The 21,580-nt window shown below is 54.6% G+C and overlaps 1 protein-coding gene across 3 annotated transcripts in view; it reads right to left on the bottom strand.

Moving 5' to 3' along the window:
• The window catches only part of ZNF609 (zinc finger protein 609), a 73,930-nt gene that overhangs the window by 51,948 nt on the left and 402 nt on the right, over window positions 1–21,580 (bottom strand). Inside the window, exon 2 of one of the 3 annotated variants that reach the window (XM_074880948.1) lies at window positions 6,493–7,360. The exons of 1 other annotated variant lie outside the window; for it this stretch is intronic. In XM_074880948.1, coding sequence (XP_074737049.1) covers window positions 6,493–7,239 — 747 coding nt within the window. In that variant the 5' untranslated portion in view covers window positions 7,240–7,360. The remainder of the gene's footprint in view (window positions 1–6,492; window positions 7,361–21,580) is intronic. One more of the 3 variants, XM_074880949.1, reaches the window with a different exon arrangement.

A 21,580-nucleotide genomic window follows, 5' to 3' on the forward strand; every position in this document is an offset into this window, starting at 1 on the left:
AGGGGCTGTAAAGCAAAAACAGTTTTCACCTGAATGCCTCCATTGGGAGTTTCTCTGCCCGAACTCTGGCCCCAAGACAAGGAAACTCACGATGGGCACTACCCATCATATCTGGGTCAAAATCACCAGCACATCTTTGAAGCACAAGGCTGGGACCAGCCCGCAACCCCCATCCTGGCTTTGCCCCACATCAAGCAACTGCTTCCCAAACCACCATCTCGAATGCAGATGAGCCCTCTTCATCCTCACCTCAATGGGGATCTCAGGGCAGAGCAGCTTGCGTTTTGCCAAAGCCTCGCATCAAATGTCTTGACATTTGGGGTGGGAAAAGCTGGTTTTTGGTGTGTTGAGTTTTTCTGCAAGCACAGAAAGCGCTCGGCACACAGGGCTCACACCCTCAGTGCAGCAGCTCCCCGCTCCCATGCCGTTCCTCGGGGAGCTCGGTGGTCAAACCACATTTGAACTGTTTTGTACAGGAACAAGGCACAAAGAGCTGCCAGCGGAGGGTGAGATCAAGTCCCAAAAGGAAGCTCAGCAACATCAATCAGCTGTGCTGCTGTACTGGTGCCACCATTAGCTCGCAAAGGAGAAGAGGACAAGCACTAAGGGACAGCAAGAAGCTGGCGATGGCTGGGATACCACCACAGAAGAGGCCACAGCAGAGCTGGAGCCCTTTATACCCACCAGCAGGATGATGTAAATCAGTAGCACAGGATTAGCAGCCACATCTCCAGGGTTAGTGGCCACATCTCCACAGCCATGTCCACAAGCAGGTTGGAGGCAAGCTCACGGTGGTCTCCACGCTCTACACAGAGCATCACTCTCTGAGGTGCAAAGCTGGAAGCAAATGTAATAGCCACCATACAGCAATGTCCCTAGGAGAGTCTATGGCCACCTCCTGTTGGGCTTGGACCTAGCAGAGCCCACCTCTCTGATCTCACCTCTTCAACCTGCAGTCATCCAAGCGCCCCTTCACCCCAACCCTCGCCACTCCATCCACCACCAAACCTCATCTCTCCCACTAAAAATTACTAAAAAAAAAAAAAAGGCAGCCATGCTTTGATTCCACATAAAGAATTCATGGGTGGGGGATGTTCTACATCCCAGTCAGGCTGGGACAGTCACAACTGCAGGAACAGTGCTAAAGATACCATGCAGGTCTGCCTCTCCGGGTTATGGGGAAGAAGGTCTGCACGGATGACAGCAAACTGCTGGACAGGACAGCAGCAGCAGGGAAGACCCAGGTATGTATTTTTGGAGAGTATTTCTTTTCTGGCAGCTGCTCCTTCCATCCACTACCATCTGACCTCCCAGCCACTGCTCAAGCACCACCCCCAACACCACACTGTCCTCCCACAGAACCCGAAGAATATTTTCACACCAGCTTTGGGGCCCATCCGCTGCCATGTCCCCCACCTTACAATGTCCCCTCACCATCAGGTCACCCATAGCAGGGGATCTCTGCTCGGAGCACAAGCAGGGCATAACCACCCTGTGCTTGGGGGGGAAAACTCAGGGCAAAAAACGCACCGGTGGCTTCTACCCCTTCTCCCACAGAGGGACACAACCAAATCCACCTTCCTCGCTGCCTGAAACCGCAGCGCACGTGACCCAGAGAGGCTTTTCAGGAGAGCCGAGTCTCCAGCGGCTTCTGTTTGCCTTTCTCTTGTTTGCAGCAGCGTCGCATCTGGACGCTCGTCAGAAAAGGAGGAAAAAAAAAAAAAAAAAATAAAACCGCCCTCCTCCTGCTGAACAACCTCTCAATCAAAACAAAGCCGGAGTGGCAGCCAAGAGCTGGGAGGCTCTTTTGTTTAATGCTTAACATCCCCCGGCCGGGCCAGCCCGCCCCAGCACGCCGAGGAGTGGGGTGCAGGGGCGATGGCACGGGCAGCGAGCCGGGGTGGAAGATGGCAAGGAAGCGCCCGCCGCCCCGGCGAACGGACCCCGGGGCCAGCTCGGCCACACGAAAGCAGCCAGTGGGGCAGACAGCGAAAACGGGCTTCCCAAGCCTGGCCGGCGCTTCTCCTCCGTGCACGGCCATTTTGCTGAGCATGGCTGGCTGCTCGCTGAGAGCAGCCGCTCCCTCCCCAACGTCGGTGCCTCCCCCCCACCAAACCCCAGCTCAGCTCTGGCCATCCCCACTGACCCGTGGCTTGCTGGCTACCGAGTCAGGGACAGACCTCATTGCTGGTCCACATGCTCTGGGCACAGGCTCATTTCTCTCCCTGCTGCAAGCTCTCACTCCTGTCCCCCCAAATATCTTTTGGGGCTCCAGCAGCACAGGCTGGTGCAAGGAGCTGCCCAGGCACCGAACCACAGCCCAAGGCAAACCTGTGCTGGGTGCTCAGTCCACCCCAGAGACCCTGAAAGGTCTCAGCACCGTTATCGCCAACAGGTTTCATCATGATCAGCCCCATCCCTGGTGAATTGATGACTCGTGTCCCAACACACCAGTGGCATCAGGTTCGAGGAGGGTCCATAACAAGCCAGGGCATGCTGCAACAGAAGGCTGGATACAGCCAAGATATGCACCTAGAAAAAGGGCATTTGGGATATTTGGTTCCCAAGGCTTCACCCCGGGAAGCAGCAACCAGAGGAGCCATGGGGTCACACCAGCAAAACACGTCCCCATCGAGCCCACGGGCCACGCGCACAGGCTCCGTCGCTGCGATGTCAGACATGGGAACAAGGGTGATCTTGCCTGTGGACACTGCGCCAGCTCGAGCACCGGCTGATGTGAAAGGGTGTCTGAAAAAACCCAAAGCAAAGCTCTTTCCTACATCCAGCAAGGAGTGGAGGGCTGCAAGCCCCTACAGTGAGATATTTAAAGAGCACAAAAGCAGAAGGAGGGGCAAACGGCAAGGTGACTGTGGCACTGAAGCGCCTCGTCAAGGAAAAATACTCGCTACTGAAGTGCTCTTTAATCCAGCCAAGGAGATACAACAAAACCTCCTGGCTGGAGGCTGACTGCTCAACGTGCACGTATGTACAGGGAGGTCATCTACCCCAGGCTGCAGCCAGCAGGGCTGGTGGGAGGGAGAGACGGTCTCTATTTCTTCATCCCCAGACGGAGACCAGCCTCCCTGCCCGAAACAGAAGCGGGAGCAGCACAGGGTTAAGCAAAGGACAAGCTGCTGGAGACCAAAGTCTGGGTTGAGTCACGTTGTGGTCGTTCCTGTTTCAGTCTGAGCAAGTTTCTCCCTTCCCAGGCAGGGTTTGTCCCCAGGCCTGCAGGACCCCGTCGCCTTCGTCCCACCGATGCACTACCCAGAGGAGCCGCCCTCCCACAGCCACCACTACCCCTGCTCTTTGCTTGCCCTTCAGACTCCACATGCCATTTCTGGGGCATCTCTGCAGCTTTCAGGAGACAGGAAGAGCTCAAAGCCATGCCCACCTCCATCTCATCCCCTCCAGCCTCCACTCTGCCCCAGCCATCAGCCCATCCTCAGGCTCTTCCTCCAGAAATAAAATTTCTTTCCCACCCCTCACCATGCAGACCCCTTTCTTCTCCTTGCCCACGGCTTTCTCGACCCAAAGGAAGCCATCTAGCTGCCCCCAGGAGGCTGACGAAACGCAGCCGATATTTCCTCCCGACCGCAAACGCAACATGTTTTCCTGCAGATCCAGACCTTAAATCACTTCTCAAAACAGGGCTTAACCCTCCAGGCCGAGCCTTCATCAATGTGGCTTGTATCTGAATCTGCACAAATAAAATGGCAGAACCGTCCTCATGGGGTATCTGTACAGAGATGACAGAATGGTTTGGGTTGGAGAGGACCTTAGAGACCATCTAATCCAACTCCTCTGCCATGGGCAGGGACATCTCCCACTAGATCAGGTTGCTGAAAGCCCCGTCCAACCTGGCCTTGAACACTTCCTATCATGGGGCATCCACAACATCTCTGAACCACCTGTTCCAATGTCTCACCACCCTCATCGTAAAACATTTCTTAATATGGTCAGTCTAAACCTACCCTCTTCCAGTTTAAAGCCATTGTCCCTGTCCTGTCACCACAGGCCCTGGTAAAAAGTCTGTCTCCATTTATCTTGTAAGCCCCCTTTATATATTGAAAGGCTGACACAGGGTCTTCCTGGAGCCGTCTCCTCTCCAGGCTGCACAACTGCACCTCCCTCAGCCTCTCCAGAGCAGAGGTGTTCCAGCCCTCGGACTATTTCATGGCCTTCCACCAGACCCACTCAAGCAGGTCTGTGTCCTTCTCATGCTGGGGACCCCAGAGCTGGACACAGTGCTCCAGGGGGGCCTCACCAGAGCAGAGCAGAGGGAGAGCATCACCTCCCTCAACCTGCTGGCCACACTTCTTTTTATGCAGCCCAGGATGCGATCGGCTTTCTAGGCTGTGAGTGCAGTGCCAGCTAATTTGTTCAATTTGTCACCCAGGTCCTTCTCTGCAGGGCTGCTCTCAATCCATTCCCCCTCTGTACTGATAGCAGGGATTGCCCTGACCCAGGTGCAGGGCCTTGCACATTGATCTTCATGAGGTTCACATGGACCCACTCCTCCAGCCTGCCAAGGTCCATGATGTTTGGGCCCCTGTCTTCATAATCCTCACCTCGCTTTGGCATTTCTACCTGCAGTGGGTTTCTTCAGCCGCATCAGTGAAAGAACTAAATCTTTAATAGTAAAAATACAGGGAAAGCCATGCAGGGTATGACCAAAGATCCCGCCAGCTCCCACGCTGGCTTTGACAGCGGCCAGCAGCAGATGGCTATGAAGGAACATAACAGCCAAGCATGTTGAGATATTTCCCAAACCAATTCCCAAGCTCCAACCATCCTCGGGCTTTTCCCAAGCCAAAATACGTTGCCCTGTACACCCCACTGATGGGCTCCTCCTCCACAAACCCACCCAGGTGCCCCAGAGCACTGGTGAACTTTCAGCATCCACAGCTTTTTGCAGCAGCATTCAAGTCCATCATTGAAAAGAGCATCTGCTCCTCTTCTGGATTCATTCACTCTGCTGCCAGAAAGGACAAGGAAACAACACGTTGTCTCCACATCACTTTGTAATTTTACAGGCTTCAGTTGCCTGCCCCAGGAGTCTTCCTCTGGAACGAGGGAAGCACCGACCTACTTAGCAGCTCTTCTCACAGTCATCCCATGGCTGACCATCCCCACCACCCTTCTTATATGCTCTATCTTTTTGTGTATGGGAAAAAAAAAAAAATCTCCAACATCTCACCGGTCTCAGCAACTCCCCCAACATCCCTTCCCAATGCCCAGCACCGTGATCCCCACACCAAAGTGACAACCTTCCTGGGGAGCCACTGGCCGCAAACACAGCGACACACACCCCGACACCCACCCAGCCGCCCTCCCAGCACCCCAGCACGTGTTGACAACAATCGGGCTGAGCCACCCCAAACACACCCGCTCACGATGCTCACCCTATGCACAGCAAACGTGCGGCTTCACAGGCACGGACCAGCGACACAACGCATGCACGAGTGCGGAGGAGCTTCTGCTCCAAGCACGAAGAACTCCACGCACTCCAAGTCTTCCCCCATCCGCCCACAGAAATCACATCAGCTGCTGCGATTACCAAGGAACAAGCTAACCGAGCTGCCGCTCCAGCGGCCGTATCCAGAAACGACTGCGCAGCCACCCAGAGCCAAACGTCACTTGGATGGACAGACAGCCATTTGTTGGCAGGCTTTTTGTGACCCCCAGGGACCTCAAAGAGCAGCTTCTCTGGCTCAGCATCACTGCTGCATGTTAGCGGAGGAGCCACACGTAAAAAAAATCACCCACAGCAACTCATCGGCCCGAGGCTGATCGTCACCACAAGTGGGACAAAGCCCACGTACCAACAGCAGACCAAGAAACGAGGCGGTAACTCCTGTCAACCCTGCACCTTGTGCTTGCCTGAGCACCCACACAGATCCCACATTTACCAACACGTTAAGGTCTCCTTCTCTGCATATGATGCAACCAGAGAGAAATAAATTCCTCCGGGAGCTGCAAGGAGCTTTGACACACAAGGTGAAGCCACCAGGAAGCAGAGCACAGCAGCCAAAAGGCACTGCCCTGTCCTGTTGGGAGCTGGAGCAGGCACAGGACCGGGACATAACCTTCACCGCCAGCCCAGGCTCCTTCCGCAGAGCAACAGGAGCCAGAGCGGCTTGGCCCTGCTCGGCACAGCTGAGCACTGAAGAAACCAAATCCCCAAGGGTACGATGGCACTCTGACGCACAGCGACTGCGGGCAATTTGCGGGTGCACAGTTCCCAGAAGCCAGGCACGGCTTGACTGGTGCCCTCCCATCACCACATCCAGACCCTGGGACGTCACACGGCCAAACCACCTTTCCCACCAGAACCAGGAGGCACCAGCCATACGTCAGTGCTGGCCCCCAACAGTCCAAGACACACAGTCCCACCGTAAGCTCCCGCTCCCTCGTCACCCACAGCGGCACGTCCCGGCACAGGAGCAACTGTCATAGCCACCTCCACCCACACCCCGACACTGTTCTTACCTTCTCCGACTTCACCTTTTTCAGCTGCCGACACTCACTTTCCCCATCCTCCAGCTCCGACTTAACTCCCAAGGGATTGAGCGCAGCTCCCGTGTCAATAGCTATACTCCCAAGCTGCTCGGCAGCAGCAGGCTCTGTCCCCTGGCCCCCATCATACTGTCCCACCCTCACTGCCAGGGCCAGGGGCTGCAGCACGCTGGGCTCCTTCTCCGCCGCAGCCCCTGCACCCTCACTCCTTTCCTTCTTGCTCTTGGATGAGCCACCCTCCTTCTCCTTCTTGGAGCCGGCCACGCTGCGAGATGCCTTGGCCGATTTCTCTGAGCCCTTGGGGGTGACGGCGGGCACCAAGCCACCCGAGTTCGCACCGTCCCCAGAGCGTCCTTGAGCCTCCTTCTTGCCACCAGCTCCCTCGCTGGGAGTGAACAAGGAGGTCCCCGGGGTTGGCTTGCCACTGTCCTTCACACTCTTGCTCCTTTTCGACTTGGATTTACCCTCCTTGCCCTGCGGGCCCGGCACCGGGCTCACAAACTTGATGTTATCCGGTAGGGTTGCCACTGCGTTGGGTGCCGGGAGCCCCACCTCTTTGGAGCCCGACATTTCCAATTTCTGCTGATCCTTCTCCAAATCAGCGTCCAGGTCAATGATGAGATTCCCTACACCAATGTCCCACTCATCCCCGCTGTCATACGTCTCAACCGGGTTTGCATCGATTCCTTTCCCTCCGGAAGCTCCGCTGCTCAAGGACATCTTAGAGTTAACGGCCCCTCACGGTTCAAGGCTCTTCCCTGCCTCCACGCCCTGGGGGTCACCTACGTCCTCGGGGGGCTTCCAGCGGTGGTCGGGGTCTGCCCAGGTGACGGCATCGCTGCTGGAAGGGAGAGCAAAGACAACAGGGTTACACAAGAAGAGCCCCGGAGCAGGCTGATCTGCCTTCACCGGCAGCCACACGTGCAGGCAGGAAAGGTCCTGGGCAGGGTGAAAGCGCCCAACCTCCCAAATCCCCCGTCACACGACGCAAGGCAGCATCCTCCTGCCACCCCCACCAGGCTGGGGGCTGCCCCTCAGCTGTCCCTGCAGCAGCAGCCATCTGGCACCAGTCCCTCGATCAATACCAGCCCTGGCAGGTCACGGCTCTCGGCTCCAACAAGACATTACTCACACGTTTCCCTGCTCGCCATTTCCCTCTGAATTATCGAGCGCTGCCCCTGGGAGGGAGGATTGATTCCTCTCCTGCTGATGCCACCCGGGGGGAGGGCTCCTCTCCACACCAGCCTCGCTGCAAGGGACGAGAGCCACTCCCCGGGGAAGTCAAGTGCCTCAGCGGGAAATAAATCCCAAGCTTCAGAGCGCCTGTGACACTTGGGACACGTCAGAGCGGTTGCCGAAGGCCAAATCGCAGCAGGAAGCGCAGGGTTTCCATCCCGCACCTCCAGGCAGCGCAACACGGCACCCGGCTTTAGGACGTTAAACCACCATCACCTCCAGCATGATGAGCTGCACAGCAGGCTTCGAATGATGGCAAACAGAGACACAGCGGCACAGGAACCCGGTCTTAACTGAGAAGAGGGGGGATCAGCCCTCCCTGGCCACGCTGTGGCCAACCCCAGCTAGCCCAAAATTTCTCCTCCCAACTTCTCAGCCCCTGGCTCTCCCTGTTCTCAGATGCATTGTACGCTGCCATGTCCCCAGAGGCAGCGACAGGGGGAGGAAAACAAACAACAACACAAAAAAAAAAAAAAAAACAGAAAAAAAAAAAAGAGACACCCACGCGAAACCTGAAAAAGCACCGGAGTCACTGGCTGAGATTAGCTCGTGGCAATTACACTGACGAGACATAATTAACACATGAAACAGCTTCTTCCCAGCAGCCACCCGGCCAGCTACTTGGCCCCAGCCGCCATCGCTTAAGAAAGCCTTGACCACCCATTTGGACGAAGCTCCTCTCCAGCAGCACTGTCCTCCCCTTGCCCGCCACCCTCTGGGCCTGACGGCTCCTGGTACTATTTAAGAGCAACACTTCAAAAACAGGTGACTTAAAGAGAAATGAGAAGGGAAGGGAAAAAAAAACAACCACCCCACACACGCACAAATTTCTTCAAACCCCAGCAGGCAGGAGCCTGGAAAGCAGCTTCATGGTGCGTTTCCAGAGATGCAAACACTGTAAAAATGCCAGGGATTCTTTCATCAGACAGGCTGCCGCAGCCAGACCATTTTCCATCTGCTCCCCACAGCATCCTCGGCTCTGTACAGCTAATAATCCGCTCTCTGACAGGTCATTACGGAGATTTTTAACCCCAGGAGCCGGGGGCTAGCATGCAAACTGGAAATGAAAAGCACTGACCTCTCATTTCAGCGGCAGAGAAAGTGCCGAATCAGGAGATCACTTTGTGCACAGGAGTCGCTAACAGCTTCCCAAAGCCGCCCTGCGCGTTTCTATCATCGCCGCCTCCTCTTCCTCCTCCTGACCCAGCACCCACTTCCCAGCACCAAACCGGGGCGTCCAGCCTGACCCCACCGACCTGCCTCTCCAGAGCCTCTCTCAGAACCACCGATGGGGCCAGCAATCAGCGGCGATCGGTAGCGACCATCTCATCTCTGCACGGCGCAGACCTCCCTGGCCAGCAAGCGTTGCTACCGCCAGCTCCCTTTGTGCCGTGGATCCTTTGTCCAGATGGGCAAAACCAGTAACAAGGTGGATAAACTAGATTTTTAGCTGGTAGCAGCCCCTTCCCTGCCCAAAGTTGAGGCACAGCGTCCAGTCACAACCCGCTGGACAGGGCTCGGGGACACGGCGCTGCTGCACAGGACCAACACACATGAGCTACCAGGAGAGGAGAAGGCTCAGCCTCCAACTCCAAGAGCTGCCCGCTCAAGGTTGGAGCACGTGAAGGGCCACGGCCAGCTCAGATCAGAGGGACACACAGACGAGGACCTGGCCCCGCAGTTGCAGGGAGGCAACGGACACTCCGCAGGGTTGTACTGTGACAGGCAGAGCATCACCCGCTCCACGCAACGCCTCCATGATGCTGGCTTGGCTGGCTCTCAGCTCACACTGGGGAACTCGCCTTGCTGTTTTCAGTGTGCATATATACATGCACACACACATATAAATAAATATTATTTATATATATGAAATAAGGAGAGCAGATGAGCAGGACTTTGGTCTGAAACTATGCAAACAGCGGCAGCGTTTGCCAATTCCTACCACAACAAAAGGAAGAAGGAGCCCAGAAGTCCGCTGGGTCCCTGGCGATTAGAGAGCCAGGAACAATCAAAGGGTTAGAAAACAACAGGAGAAAAAACATCCACCCAATGGAGGAGGCGTCGAGGGAGCCTGAGCTCTGCTAATGCAGAGGGAAGGGAACCGCAAACAGGACAGACGAGAACATGCTGGATTTGCAAGAGCAGACGAAAGGCACGTCGCGCCAAGAGTGAGACAGGGAGGTCGAGACGTGCCACCGCAGGAAGAGGGACCAGGGCAGCGACCGGCCCTTTCCAGCCCGGGGCTGCAGGACGCTGGTACACGTTCTGGGGGGGGTCCCCCGCATGTCAACCATTACACGTGGCTCTACAGCACCTCCTGAAGCTCAAACACCCCCTCCCTGAAACACCCATCTCAATTCCCCACGTCTCTTCTCCAGTGAGCCACACTCACTGGCTCAACCTCTGCAGCTGGAGGAGGGTTTTGGGTGCCTCTCCCAAGCAAGACACCCAGGGACCCCTGACCTGCCATACTGTGGCAGATGGGAACCCCTGGCTACTGCAGCCCATGGTCCAGAGGGGGAGGTCCCTTTCCCACCACCCGGTTTGCCCAAGCTGGAAAAGCGCCGGGTGCTATCCAGATCCTCCCCACTCTCCTGCCGGGGGGGTGTAACGCCACCACAAATCACAGCATCTCAGAAAACAGACCGAGGAGATTGATTCAGCTATAAACGTGTCCTTCCTCTTACCTCCTGCCATCGCGGGATTGATCCCCGCGCAACATGAAAAGCATGTGCTCACTTGTTGGCCTGGAGACCTGCCAACAAAGCGTTTTAAGAGCAGTCCTGGAGCGCAGATCCTACAAGGAGACAGCTTTCTGCTTGGGAATGCTGCACACACACAGCACCAGACATGAATAATTCAGCTCCATTAGGTGCCGAGACCTCTACAATCCGCATCTACGGGCTGGGACAGAGCCAACCATATTAAGAGACAAACCTGAAAGTTCACTTTCAGAGCTGCAAACACACCTAGAGAAAGCTATTCAAACAGAATAGCTCGCCTTCAAAAAAGGGAGCGAGGAAACCGCATGAGCCCCCGGCTCTTTGTGCTAAAACATGTGCAAGATGCTCGGCAGCAAACCCACCGAGCCCGCGCCTCTCCAGCTTTCTCTGCTGGTTACTGGAGGCCGAGAAACCAAAGCGGGGAAGGACTGAACGCCCAAGGGCGGCGAGATGCAGGAGAAAGTTCTTCTCCTGGCAGCAACCAGCCCACACATAGGGAGACTGTCTCATACCCATGTGCTCCAGCCTGCAGCGCTCCAGGATCAGCCTCTGGTGGCTTCCAGACATGACCGACTGCAATTTTCACCCTGATTAACTTTCAGGAATGCCCGCAAGAAGGAGCTGCAAAGACGACACGGTGGGGCGGGGGGGGGAAATCTCCAGGACACGGCGTTTCCTCTGGCAGGGTACAAGGCAGGGAGCAGAGGGTTTCAACGAGATGCTTGCGCAGGCTGGGAGCAACCCTGGGCAGCAAACAGACCCCTCTGCTCCCTCCCAGGGGGAGGCAAAGGCAGCACTGGCAGTCGGGGAGAGCATCCATGGAAGAGATGCTGGCCCCCCCAACTAGCCAAGACCCCGAAGGGCTCCCCACAAGCCCCCAGCCCCACTCTGCCAAGGCAGCGGCACGAGGGGCCGCAGTGCCGAGGCCCTTCCTCCCGCCACTGGCAGCCAGCCGACAGCTCTCCCCATACGCTGCCTCCGCACAAGATCCCTTTTTGTTTCCTTTTACGACTAAAGAAACTCGGGGCGGGGGGGGGGGGGGGGGAAACACGCCTGCCTTTCCCGAGCTGCCGCACTCGCTCCCCTACCACCGCATTTGTAATCCCCCAGCTGGGCTTGTTTGGGTTGGATTTTTGTTAAGTAACTCCCATGTCTTTTCTGCAGATTTCTTTTTAAGATGTTCCCCTCTCTCCCCGCCCCCTCTCTCTAGAGATGGGGGAGAAAAAAAAAAAAAAAAAAGAGGAAAAAAAGAGAAATGTTGAACGCGAGCCAGCTGGCACGCACAAGAGGAGACGGAGAAATCTGCACAAAGGAGCTTCCTCACTCACTTGCTGCTTTCAGCTCAAGAAATCACGCAGGGGAGGAGGGTTTGCTCTCCCCCATACATCAGTCAAGCCATAGCAGACAAAGGAGATTTACCATGACACCCTCCAGAACTGCCACCCAACGGGGGCAGGATCCCTCAATCGCCTTCACCCGGCAGGAGTCCGAGCTGTTGCAAAACACGCCGAAGCGCAGGGCTTCAAAACAAGCTGTTCAATGTGGAATTAAGCAAGATTTTGAATGGAGGAGCTGTGCTCCCGCCTCCTCGCTCACACAAGGCGCTGGGAGAACTTCGGTGGCTCTCGAGGCTGAGCGGGACGGCGCCGGCGAGCTGCCAGGAGGGAGAAGGCTGAACCCAATTTGAATAAAATGGAGCCACCCTTCTTTTTTTAATATGGAGGTGCACCCCGCCAAGACTACATCTTCCAGCATGCACTGCAGCTGGAGCGCCCGGAGAGACGTCGAGAAACTTATGCCGGGACTCCAAGTTTCCATAGGCTGAGGCTTGACACTGGAGATGAACCTGACACAGGGCAGCGCTCAAGTCATGAGTCATTTGTTGGCATTCTTGAGAAAAGCCTGAAATATTTCAGTCCAGGCATTACAAAAGCAGGACAGACGAGGTCACTGGAAGTGGCTGGAGATGGAGGAATATAGGAGAGGTGAGCAAAGACCTCTTCCGTGTAGGGATGGACAGGCAATCACCCTACCTGGAGCAAAGCTCAGGAGATTTAGCAGTCAAAACACCAACCTGCTACCAAATACACACTCAGGTGTCAACCACACATTCAACATCGGTCAAAAGATGCAGCTCAGATCAAAATTCAACCTCACATCCACCCCCATCCGCCCATGGCCTTAAAACACGACCTTTACAGCAACACTCAGCAAGGCTACTGCGCACAAAGAAGTCCAGCAAAACTGTCAATACAAGATAAGTGCGCTCTGTGCCAGATCTCAACCTGGCTGTGTTTGAAGAAAACACTTCACCAGATTAGCCAAGACCCAGTGTTAGCTTCTTATTGACACTTCTTTATCCTCAACACCAAAGAGGACTTGAGGAGAAGCTCCATCTAGGGCTGAAAAACCCAACGTTCTTGAACACAGCTCGATGGCAAAGCCACCCTCGCCAGACCCCCTCACTTCCCTCAACTCCCAACAAGCCAAACACGTCACCGATACACGAGGCACACAAAAAGGGGGAAAACAAAAAGGAGGAAATGTTTCCGGCCTTCCAGTATGTTGCGAAAGGGGGAAAACTAGAACAAGTTCCTCTTTAATCCTTCCATCACTCTTGGAAGTGTCATCACCAGAGTCCCAATTTTTCATGTGTTCGTGCCTCGAGAGCCCACAGTTCTTCAGATTTACAATTATTTGGTTTTAATGTCTCTCAGCCCTTGCATTTTTTCCAAGCTGCCTGCCTCTGCACTGAATAAAACACAACCCACATTTCCACCACCAATACACAAGGAAGTCCAGAGCTTCATATTTCAAGAAAACTAACAGCAAGAGAAGCATCACTCAAAAGCATGGTCCTCAGCTCAAGCAGGAGGCACATCAATACCTACAGACCCACATGAAGGCACCAAATGTCACTTTATTTCATTCCTGTGAAGGACAGCAGGCAGACATCACCCGGTACGCTTGCCTGCTCTCCACCGACTCGCACTGCTAGAGTCACTCCTCTGGTGGGAAGCTGAGCAAACACCACTGTTACACACAAGCACGAACGCATGTGTCAACACGATACAAGTCACAGAACTGTAGAGCAGACCAGGTTGGAAGAGACCTTGAAAGGTCACCTGGTCCAACCTTTTGTGGGAAAGGGAACCCAGATAAAGTTATCTACCACCCTGTCCAGTCGCATCTTGAAGATCTCCAGCGATGTAAACTCTACCAAGTCCCTGAGGAGGTTGTTTCAGTGAATGATTGTTCTCACCGTAAAAAATTTCTTTCTTATGTTGAAATTAAACCTCTCCCAGTGCAACTTGTATCCGTTGCCCCTTGACTTCTCCAGGTGGCTCCTCGTGAACAGAGCGCCTTCACCCTCTTTGTATTCGCCCTTTAAGTCCAGCGACTTGGCTGTGTGCGTGTCCCTCCTACGGAGAGCTGACGGACCTCCTGCGAGGCAGGAGCCAGGTTTGCAGGAAAGGTCACAGTGGTGGGATAAAGCAACATCACGGACTGGAGGAGCGTCAGGCACAGCTAGGGCAGACGAGAGCTGTGCCAGCACTTCATTACAGCTCTCACGGCACTGTCCTGTGCGAGGCACGTCTCCTTCCCAAGCCTCTGCCATGGAGATGAGCAGGTAGCAGCAAGGCTCAGGCTTGGCTCTTCCTCTGGACCATTGCCTGCTCATCCAAAAACACCAGGCTAGACTTCTTCCAGCAAGCATGACCTTGCAGACTTCAAAATCTCTGACAGCTGAAAATGGCCAAGAGCTTTCTCAGCAAGCCCAGCACTCAGATCCACATCCATAAACATAAACTAGTGCCCAGCACTCTTAACATTCAGCTGTGCTGGGAAAGAGGAATTGAAAAAACCCATGTGCATGGGAGAAAGAGCATTTGGTGGATAAAATAATGCAGCCAGCTTCCTTCCTGCAAGCTCAACTCTCAGATCTATCCTGAATTAGGGACGCCCAACCGGGATTTACCCCTCACCGTTGTGTCTGCACGCTGGAAGACACCACCGTGTAATTGCTGTGCCCAGACCTGCACATGACGGTTTAACAATAACTAGAAACACAGCCCCATCTTCACCCCAAACCTGCATCCCACGATCCCCACATGTCATCCTGCGTGACTGCAGGTGTCACAGCATCACCAGCACACGGCACCCAGCGGGGCCTGGCAGGCACAGGCAGGAGCGGAGAGGCATCACCGCGGGGTTCGGCTGTTGGAGGCTGACACATGGACCGTTGGCAGCTACACAGTGGCAAAAGCAAAAAGCAACCCTGTGAGCAATAACCAGCCAGGGTTAACTCAGAAGCGCTTCAGATGAGCGTAAGCTAGACAAGCCGGCGCGCTACAGCTCATCAGAGGCGCTGCCGGCAGCACCGGACACGGCCCCGGCACTCTCCTACCACCGCAAAGCCCATTCTTGTTGAACCCAGCCAGCCATGCTGCTACTGGCTGTTGCCAAAAATAACATTAAACACTCAAAATGGGACATCTGAGCAAATCTGTTTGGCACTGAGCTCTGCATCGCAATGCTTCCCACAGGGACAAACCTGGGGGCTGACTGTCCCTCAAGCAGAGAGCTGGTTTCCACCAGGGAAATGGAGCAGCTGTGTGGATTTAAACCCGGTCTGGTTACACCCTTGCTAACCCCAGTGCAGAAGTGAACTGATTTACAACAAGCTTAAAGTTATCTGAATCAGTGGCCCGTCCTCACACCCAGCCTAGAAGGGGGTAGAGAGCACATAACAATAACCAAAAAGGCTTACAAATTCCAGATAAAGCCTCGCGCAGGCTGGACGATTGCCAGCAGCCTGAGAAAGTCAGCAGTGAGAGGAAGCAGCAAGATGGATGTGACCAGGAAAGATCCCCGAAGCATCAGTCATGGAGATGAGAAGCAAGAAGAGCTGGTGAAGACCAAAGACAACCAACGGGCATAAATAACCACTGGCGTAAGTGCTGGAAAAAAAAGAGCTCACCCTTTTCCCCCTGCTTGCCCAACGCCATCAGCAGGGCTGCAGAAAGGCACCCGCAGTTCTGGCAGCAGGCTGAGCTCCTGGGCATTAGTGTGAGCAGAGCGGGCGCCTCCGAACCAGCCATGTGCACCTTTTCCTTACGGGGCTTTGGAGGCAGCGAGGCTCCTCGCCTCGCTCCCAGCCACCCTGGTATCCCTGCTGTCCCCCAGCCCCATGGTGGTCCCAGTCCAGTTGCAGCCACACGGTTTCCAGTGAGGATGACCCTCCACAGAGGTACAGCAGGACACAGAAACCACCAGCTGCGTGGCAGAAGCAGGGAGGGCTCCGTGCTGAAGTCAACGTCTTGTTTCTGTCTTCTCCACCTGAAGGAAGAGCGCCAGTGATCCCAGCTGAGGGATGCCCAGCTGAACAGCATCTCCCAGCCACAGCCCTGCCTCGACAGGAGAGTACCACACAGCAGCACAACTTGCAGAGGCCAGACAGACGGTCACTTGCTCGCTCCCAGGGAAGGGACAGCTTCTGGGCTTTATTTTTTCTTTTAGGAGAAGAGCACACAGGCAGCCTTGGCTGTTTCCCAGGCTTCAAAAGAGGACGAACATCTCTCGGCCGCTCCAAAAATGAAGGAGTAGCCACTTCACCTATTAATGCCTTTAATTCCCTTCATTCAATAACCAATTAGGGCACCTTGGCTACAGGAGCTAAGGCTTCATTTGCAGCAGAGGTCTGTACGTGCAGCTGTAATCTCTCTTGCTGTCAAACCATCAGCCTGGCAACACTTTGGGAAAAACCAACCAGACTGTGAAGTAAAGGAGGAGGGAAGGTGTACACAGACAGGGACAAATGCAAGTAGAACAAGTACCATGCCAAGAAATCCTTTTTTTTTTTTTTTTTCCCCTGGGAGGGATAATAAATAGGTGTATTTCACAGATTAATAAAGCACATTTGCAAAGCTATGATATACATCAGAAAGTTGCTAATTTACGCTAATGACCCATTGCAAATTGCCAAATTTTGTGAATTAGCCAGCATATAAAGGAATACAATAAAAACCAGCAAGAACCATGCATCAAAGTGTACTTGGCTTATTTTGGTAGTCGTAGTTCACTTCTAATTACTTGTGGTGATAGGTACAGAGGAAAGGTACAGATTAGACGTGAAACCCCAAAAAAATAAACAGAAAATCTTCAGGACAAGAAACTTCACCATGGCATCAGCTACTAAATCTTTGGGGAAGGAGCAGTAATTCTCCTGGAGATTAGTAAGACTCTACCTCTTCAATTGAATTGATGGCGGTTAACGTTAGCTAAGTCATTACACACCTCATTTTCACTCCTTTAAAAGCTGCAAAGCAGATTCCTCCCGAGCTGCCCTTTCCACCACTGGAGAAGCACCAGATAACTCCGAGCCAAATCTTTGGACTCACTTGAGTCACGAACCGTCTGTTTGATCAAAACCACAAATGGGCTCAGCAAATTTATTAAAATCATTCCCAAACCGCCTTGTTTTGTTATCAATACATCAGCGTCGCCACGCAAAGAGACGAGATGTCACACGTGATGTAGCACTGTACAAAGATATCATCAGAAGAGTGGCCGAGCGGGCCCAGGAACAGCTCTGAGGGAAAATCTGATGCCACAAAACCTTCCTGTGTCCGCGATGTGCTTGGGGAAGGAGCAGCATAAAGGGACAACATTAGCTTTCCTTTTTCTTTCTTTTCTTCCCCATAAACAAGGAAATTAACTGTAGAAATTGATCATTTAATGTTTAAATACAAAATATCAAGATTGTCCTGAAATCATCCTTATTCATGCACAAAAATGCCCCCGCATCCTTTGATACCCCCTCTCTACACACGCACCCCCCTCACACAACATCTGAGCTGACGCTTAAGCAGCTACGTCAGTTATTTTGTGCATGTGAAGGACACTCAGCTGCAGCAAAAGCAAAACAACCTCTTGGTTTCATCTCAAAAACTGATTTTTCACCAAAACCCAGAAGTGAAATAGGTGTTTGCTTTAAAGAAATTATATAATTTAAAAAAAAAAAATTAAAATTCACACAAGCAACTAGAGTCACAGAGCAAGTTTCGCAGACAGGCAGCCATTCCCTATTTTCTCTACAGTAGGATTGTCAGAGCAAAACCCTACTCCTTCCTCTGAAACACGTCACACCACAAGGCACCCATCCTCGTCAGCAGGAAAACGCATTTTCAATGCAACTGAGTGGCAAAAGAAGCCACATCCCAGTGGGATCTTTTTTTCTTCTCTCCTCCAAAACCAAGCAGCACCCCTTCCTCATCTGAGCCAACCTGGCATGGGGACGTGGAGCAGACCAGCTGCTGCCAGGGTGGCCAAAGCTCCAGTTCACTAGCTATGCGCAGTCACTGACGAGCTCCCAGGGCAGCCGCGTGCTCCGAGCCACCTTAGCTACCTACCCTTGATCTTACACAAGGCCCTTCACACCCAGATGAGCTCCCCAACATACCCCCTACATCCCCAAAACCCTGCTGGAGTCAGACGCCCTCATGCAATGGCTTCATCCTCCCTCCAGCCACTACCACCGCAGCACAAGCATCCAAATTATGACTTTCCCGAATAAGTGGGCAAGGGGAAGGGACCATACCCAGAGAGCCCACAAGCGCTTGACCTGTGCCCACAAAGCATCAGAAGAGACATCACAGAGAACTGCAGACAGCCCAGGCCACCTCCAGCTGCTTTGGGGACTTCAGTGCTTCCCAAAAAAAACCTCTCCACAAACCACCATCAGCTGCGAAGAAATACAGAGCGGGTTTGGGAACAGACCTGCGACTCTCACAACCCAGAGGTTGGGGAAACATCAGTCCGTATTCTGCAGCACGCCTGCAAAGATAAACACAGACCTCACCTTGAACTCGCTGGGAAGCCACCCCATCTCCTGCAGGCTACCTAAAGCCCATCCGCTCGGTGTGCAGAAGCAACCGAGCACGGTTAAACTGTCACCAGCCCCTGGCAAGGTCACCTGTGGCCTCACCTCCTTTCGGTAGGGAGCCAGCACGTGACGTGCTCCCTGCGAGCATCTGCCCGCTCGCTGCCTGCCCCCGGCAGGTCCCTGTCGCCGGCCAGAAGCAGCGGTGTCAACACTCAAAGGGCATAGCTGTGCACGCACGCTGTCACACATCCCCGAAACAACATACCTGGGACCATAAATACCATCTTATTTACATAATACTCTGGATAAAAGGGACAAAGAGGCTTATTGCATTACATCTGGGACTAGTATTGCATCAGCGCCCAGACGCCCTAATCCAAATCGGAGTCCTGCCATGCTGGGTGCAGCAGGTCGGCGGCAAGGTGCATCCTCACTCCCAGCCCACCCAAGGTTGACAGCAACACGATACAGCCCAGCTCTTCCCCTTCCCTTAACCAGCAAGCAGAGGAAGATCCCTTTTCAGGCAGCACGCCCCCAGGAAATACCAAATAAATCGCTATGAGGCACGACTGGTCCCTAACCACCTTTCTATTGTGGCTGAGCCTCAGGAATGTGATCCCAGAGGTGGGTCTCCAACCTCTGTCACGGTGGGGACACCGACTTTGTTTCAGTAGGGATGCCTGTGTGGAAGCGCTAGAAAGACGAGGCAGCTTCTGGTTTTCTTTCATTTATGCAATTAAAATTAAAAAGATATTGTAAATATAATCTGGAGGCAAATCTCGACTCAACGTGGCCCGGTTCTCAAAGAGAATAAACCAGACAGAGCAAACTCTGGTCCTTCCTTCTTGTTCATACATAATAAAGATACACAAGCTGTTAGGTAGCTCCAACACAGCGTGAGAACCCCTTAACTGCCTTTACACTTTGCAAGCCCTTTCTTCCTGAAAAAGGCAGGTTTTCAGCTAGCCTAACGATTTAAAGGGAAAAAGCTTTAGAGGCAGCAGAAGCAGACGCCATGCCTGCCGACGTCCAACAAGTCGGGTGCAGCGAGCGCGAGGGGACTTTGCAACCTTCCAAGTGCAGAGGGGGAGAGATTATTTGCAGTTGCCACCCAGCCCACAGCATGGAGCTACAGATGGACGAACGTCCCTTATTTGCAGCAGCTTCTCCCCCCCGCCCCCCCCAAAAAATAACACCATTTTCGGCACGCGCAGAGGACACCACGATAGGATAACACGTGTATTAAGAGACACCTACGTGTGTATACGTGCACACACCAGCCCCCCTGGCTAGCGAGCAGCCTAATGGCAACTCACACAGACCCTCCACTGGAAACCAAGTCCAAGTGCCCAGCTTGAAAAAAGGAAAAAAAAAAAATACCCCGTGTCCTGGCCATACTCAATTACAGATCATTACAATTTGCTTGATAATTAATTTCCTCTGGTGGCTCTAACTGGCTTGCAGCCCTTGTCCTGAACACAAGGCCAGTTTAGGTGAAACATTAAATCCTTGTCCTTTTGCACCACCGAGACGGCCGCGCTCCCGGTGCTGCGCACGTCTCCCTCCCTACCCCGCAGCCAGAGGAAAAAACCTTGCTGGATGAACGAGGGCATAAAAGGGCAAAGATTTTTGTTTCAAGACCAAAACGGCTTCAAAATAATAAATTATAAATTATTTCTGGTCAAGAGCTAATCAATAAAATAAGCTGACTGGATTTTTCGAGTGCTGTGCGTGTGCGGTCGTGTACTGCCAACAAAGAGCTAGAAATGTGCAGCATAATCCGATGCCGGAGTCATTGCACAAAGCGTGGAAATAGGTTTTCCTGAGGATGTCCAGGCGAGGAAGGCTGCAAGCACCCGCGCCGCCCCTGCGCGCGCCGGAGCCCGAAAGCCAGCCCTGATGCTGGCATCCTTAATTCTTCTGGAGGGGGGAGAAAGGGCCCGTGAGCTCTTTGGTGTGCGCCACAAAAAACGTGCGTGTCTAACACCTCCTCCAAGGGAAAGGGCCTTCCCAGAAAGGGGGGAAAAAAGGAAAGAGGGAGAAAAAAAAAAGAAAAAAAAAAAAAGGGCTGCTGGGAGATGGAGAGGAGCCAAGTCTGGCAGACCAGACCTGAACCTGTGACCTTCCCCGTGTACACAACGGGCGGGAGAGCTCCACGGCAGGAGCCGTCCTCCCGCACCCACCCGCAGCCTTTACGGGACGCCTCGCCTCGGCCACAGCCACGTTGTCACTGGCGGTGCCACCCCCGGGACCGGCCCCACGCACGAGCAGGGCCCCGAATCGGCCTCGTCCTGCGGCACCGGGTCATCGTCGCGCAGGGGCCCCGTGGGCCCTCTCCAAAGGGCGGCTGAGGGGGGCTGGGGCCCGGGCTCTCGCTCTTTGACCCCCCCAAAAAAGCACCCGGACAACTCGTGCTCGCTAAATGCCTTTGGGAAAATTTAAACCTTCTGTGGTTTGTGCTGAGAACCCCCCCCGCGAGGCGCCACAGCCCCCCAGGCCGGCACCCCGGAAGGGCTGGGCTGCGGCAATCAAAGGGGAACAGCCCTCCCGGGGCCCCTCCGCTCCCCGAATCCCCCAAACCCTCCCCTGAGACCCGGGGGGGTAAAACGGAGAGAGCCCCCACCCCGGGGACAGAGGTGCCCCCTCGGGAACCGCATCCCCGCGTCCTGCCACCACCCACGGCCCGGCCGCATCGCGTCCCCCCCAGCCCGGACCCTCACCCCAAAACCTGCCCGGACGGTGACCCCACACACGGGGGATCCCCCCCCCCCCGCTCCCCGCAGCCGTGCGGGCTCCATGACGCCCCCCCACGCTCCCGTGGCGTTGGGACACGCGGGGAAGCAGCTCCCAATCCCTCCATGGGGAGGGTTCCGCACCCCACACACACGGTGAACCCCCCAACACACAGCCCAGTGGGGAAAGGGGGGGGCACGGCTGGGGACGGGGGGGGGAACCCCGGCCCAACGGCCCCATGGGTGCCCCCGGGTCCCCTCCGGCCCCACAGCCGCGGAGAAGGTGACCCCCACGGTCGCAAGGGGTGACCCCGCACCCCGGGAGGGGGAGCACCCGACCCCCACAGAGCCCGACCTCCGAGGGCGGGGGTCACGGGAATCACACACCCTGTCCCAACGGTCACGGAGGGACGTCCCCGGAGCACGGCGACGGCGTCCAGCCGCGGGAGAGGGCCTAAACCGGGCGGGGGGCTCAAAGGCCGGGG

Source organism: Strix uralensis, chromosome 11 (assembly GCF_047716275.1).
Source record: "Strix uralensis isolate ZFMK-TIS-50842 chromosome 11, bStrUra1, whole genome shotgun sequence".
In the NCBI taxonomy this organism is placed as follows: domain Eukaryota; kingdom Metazoa; phylum Chordata; class Aves; order Strigiformes; family Strigidae; genus Strix; species Strix uralensis.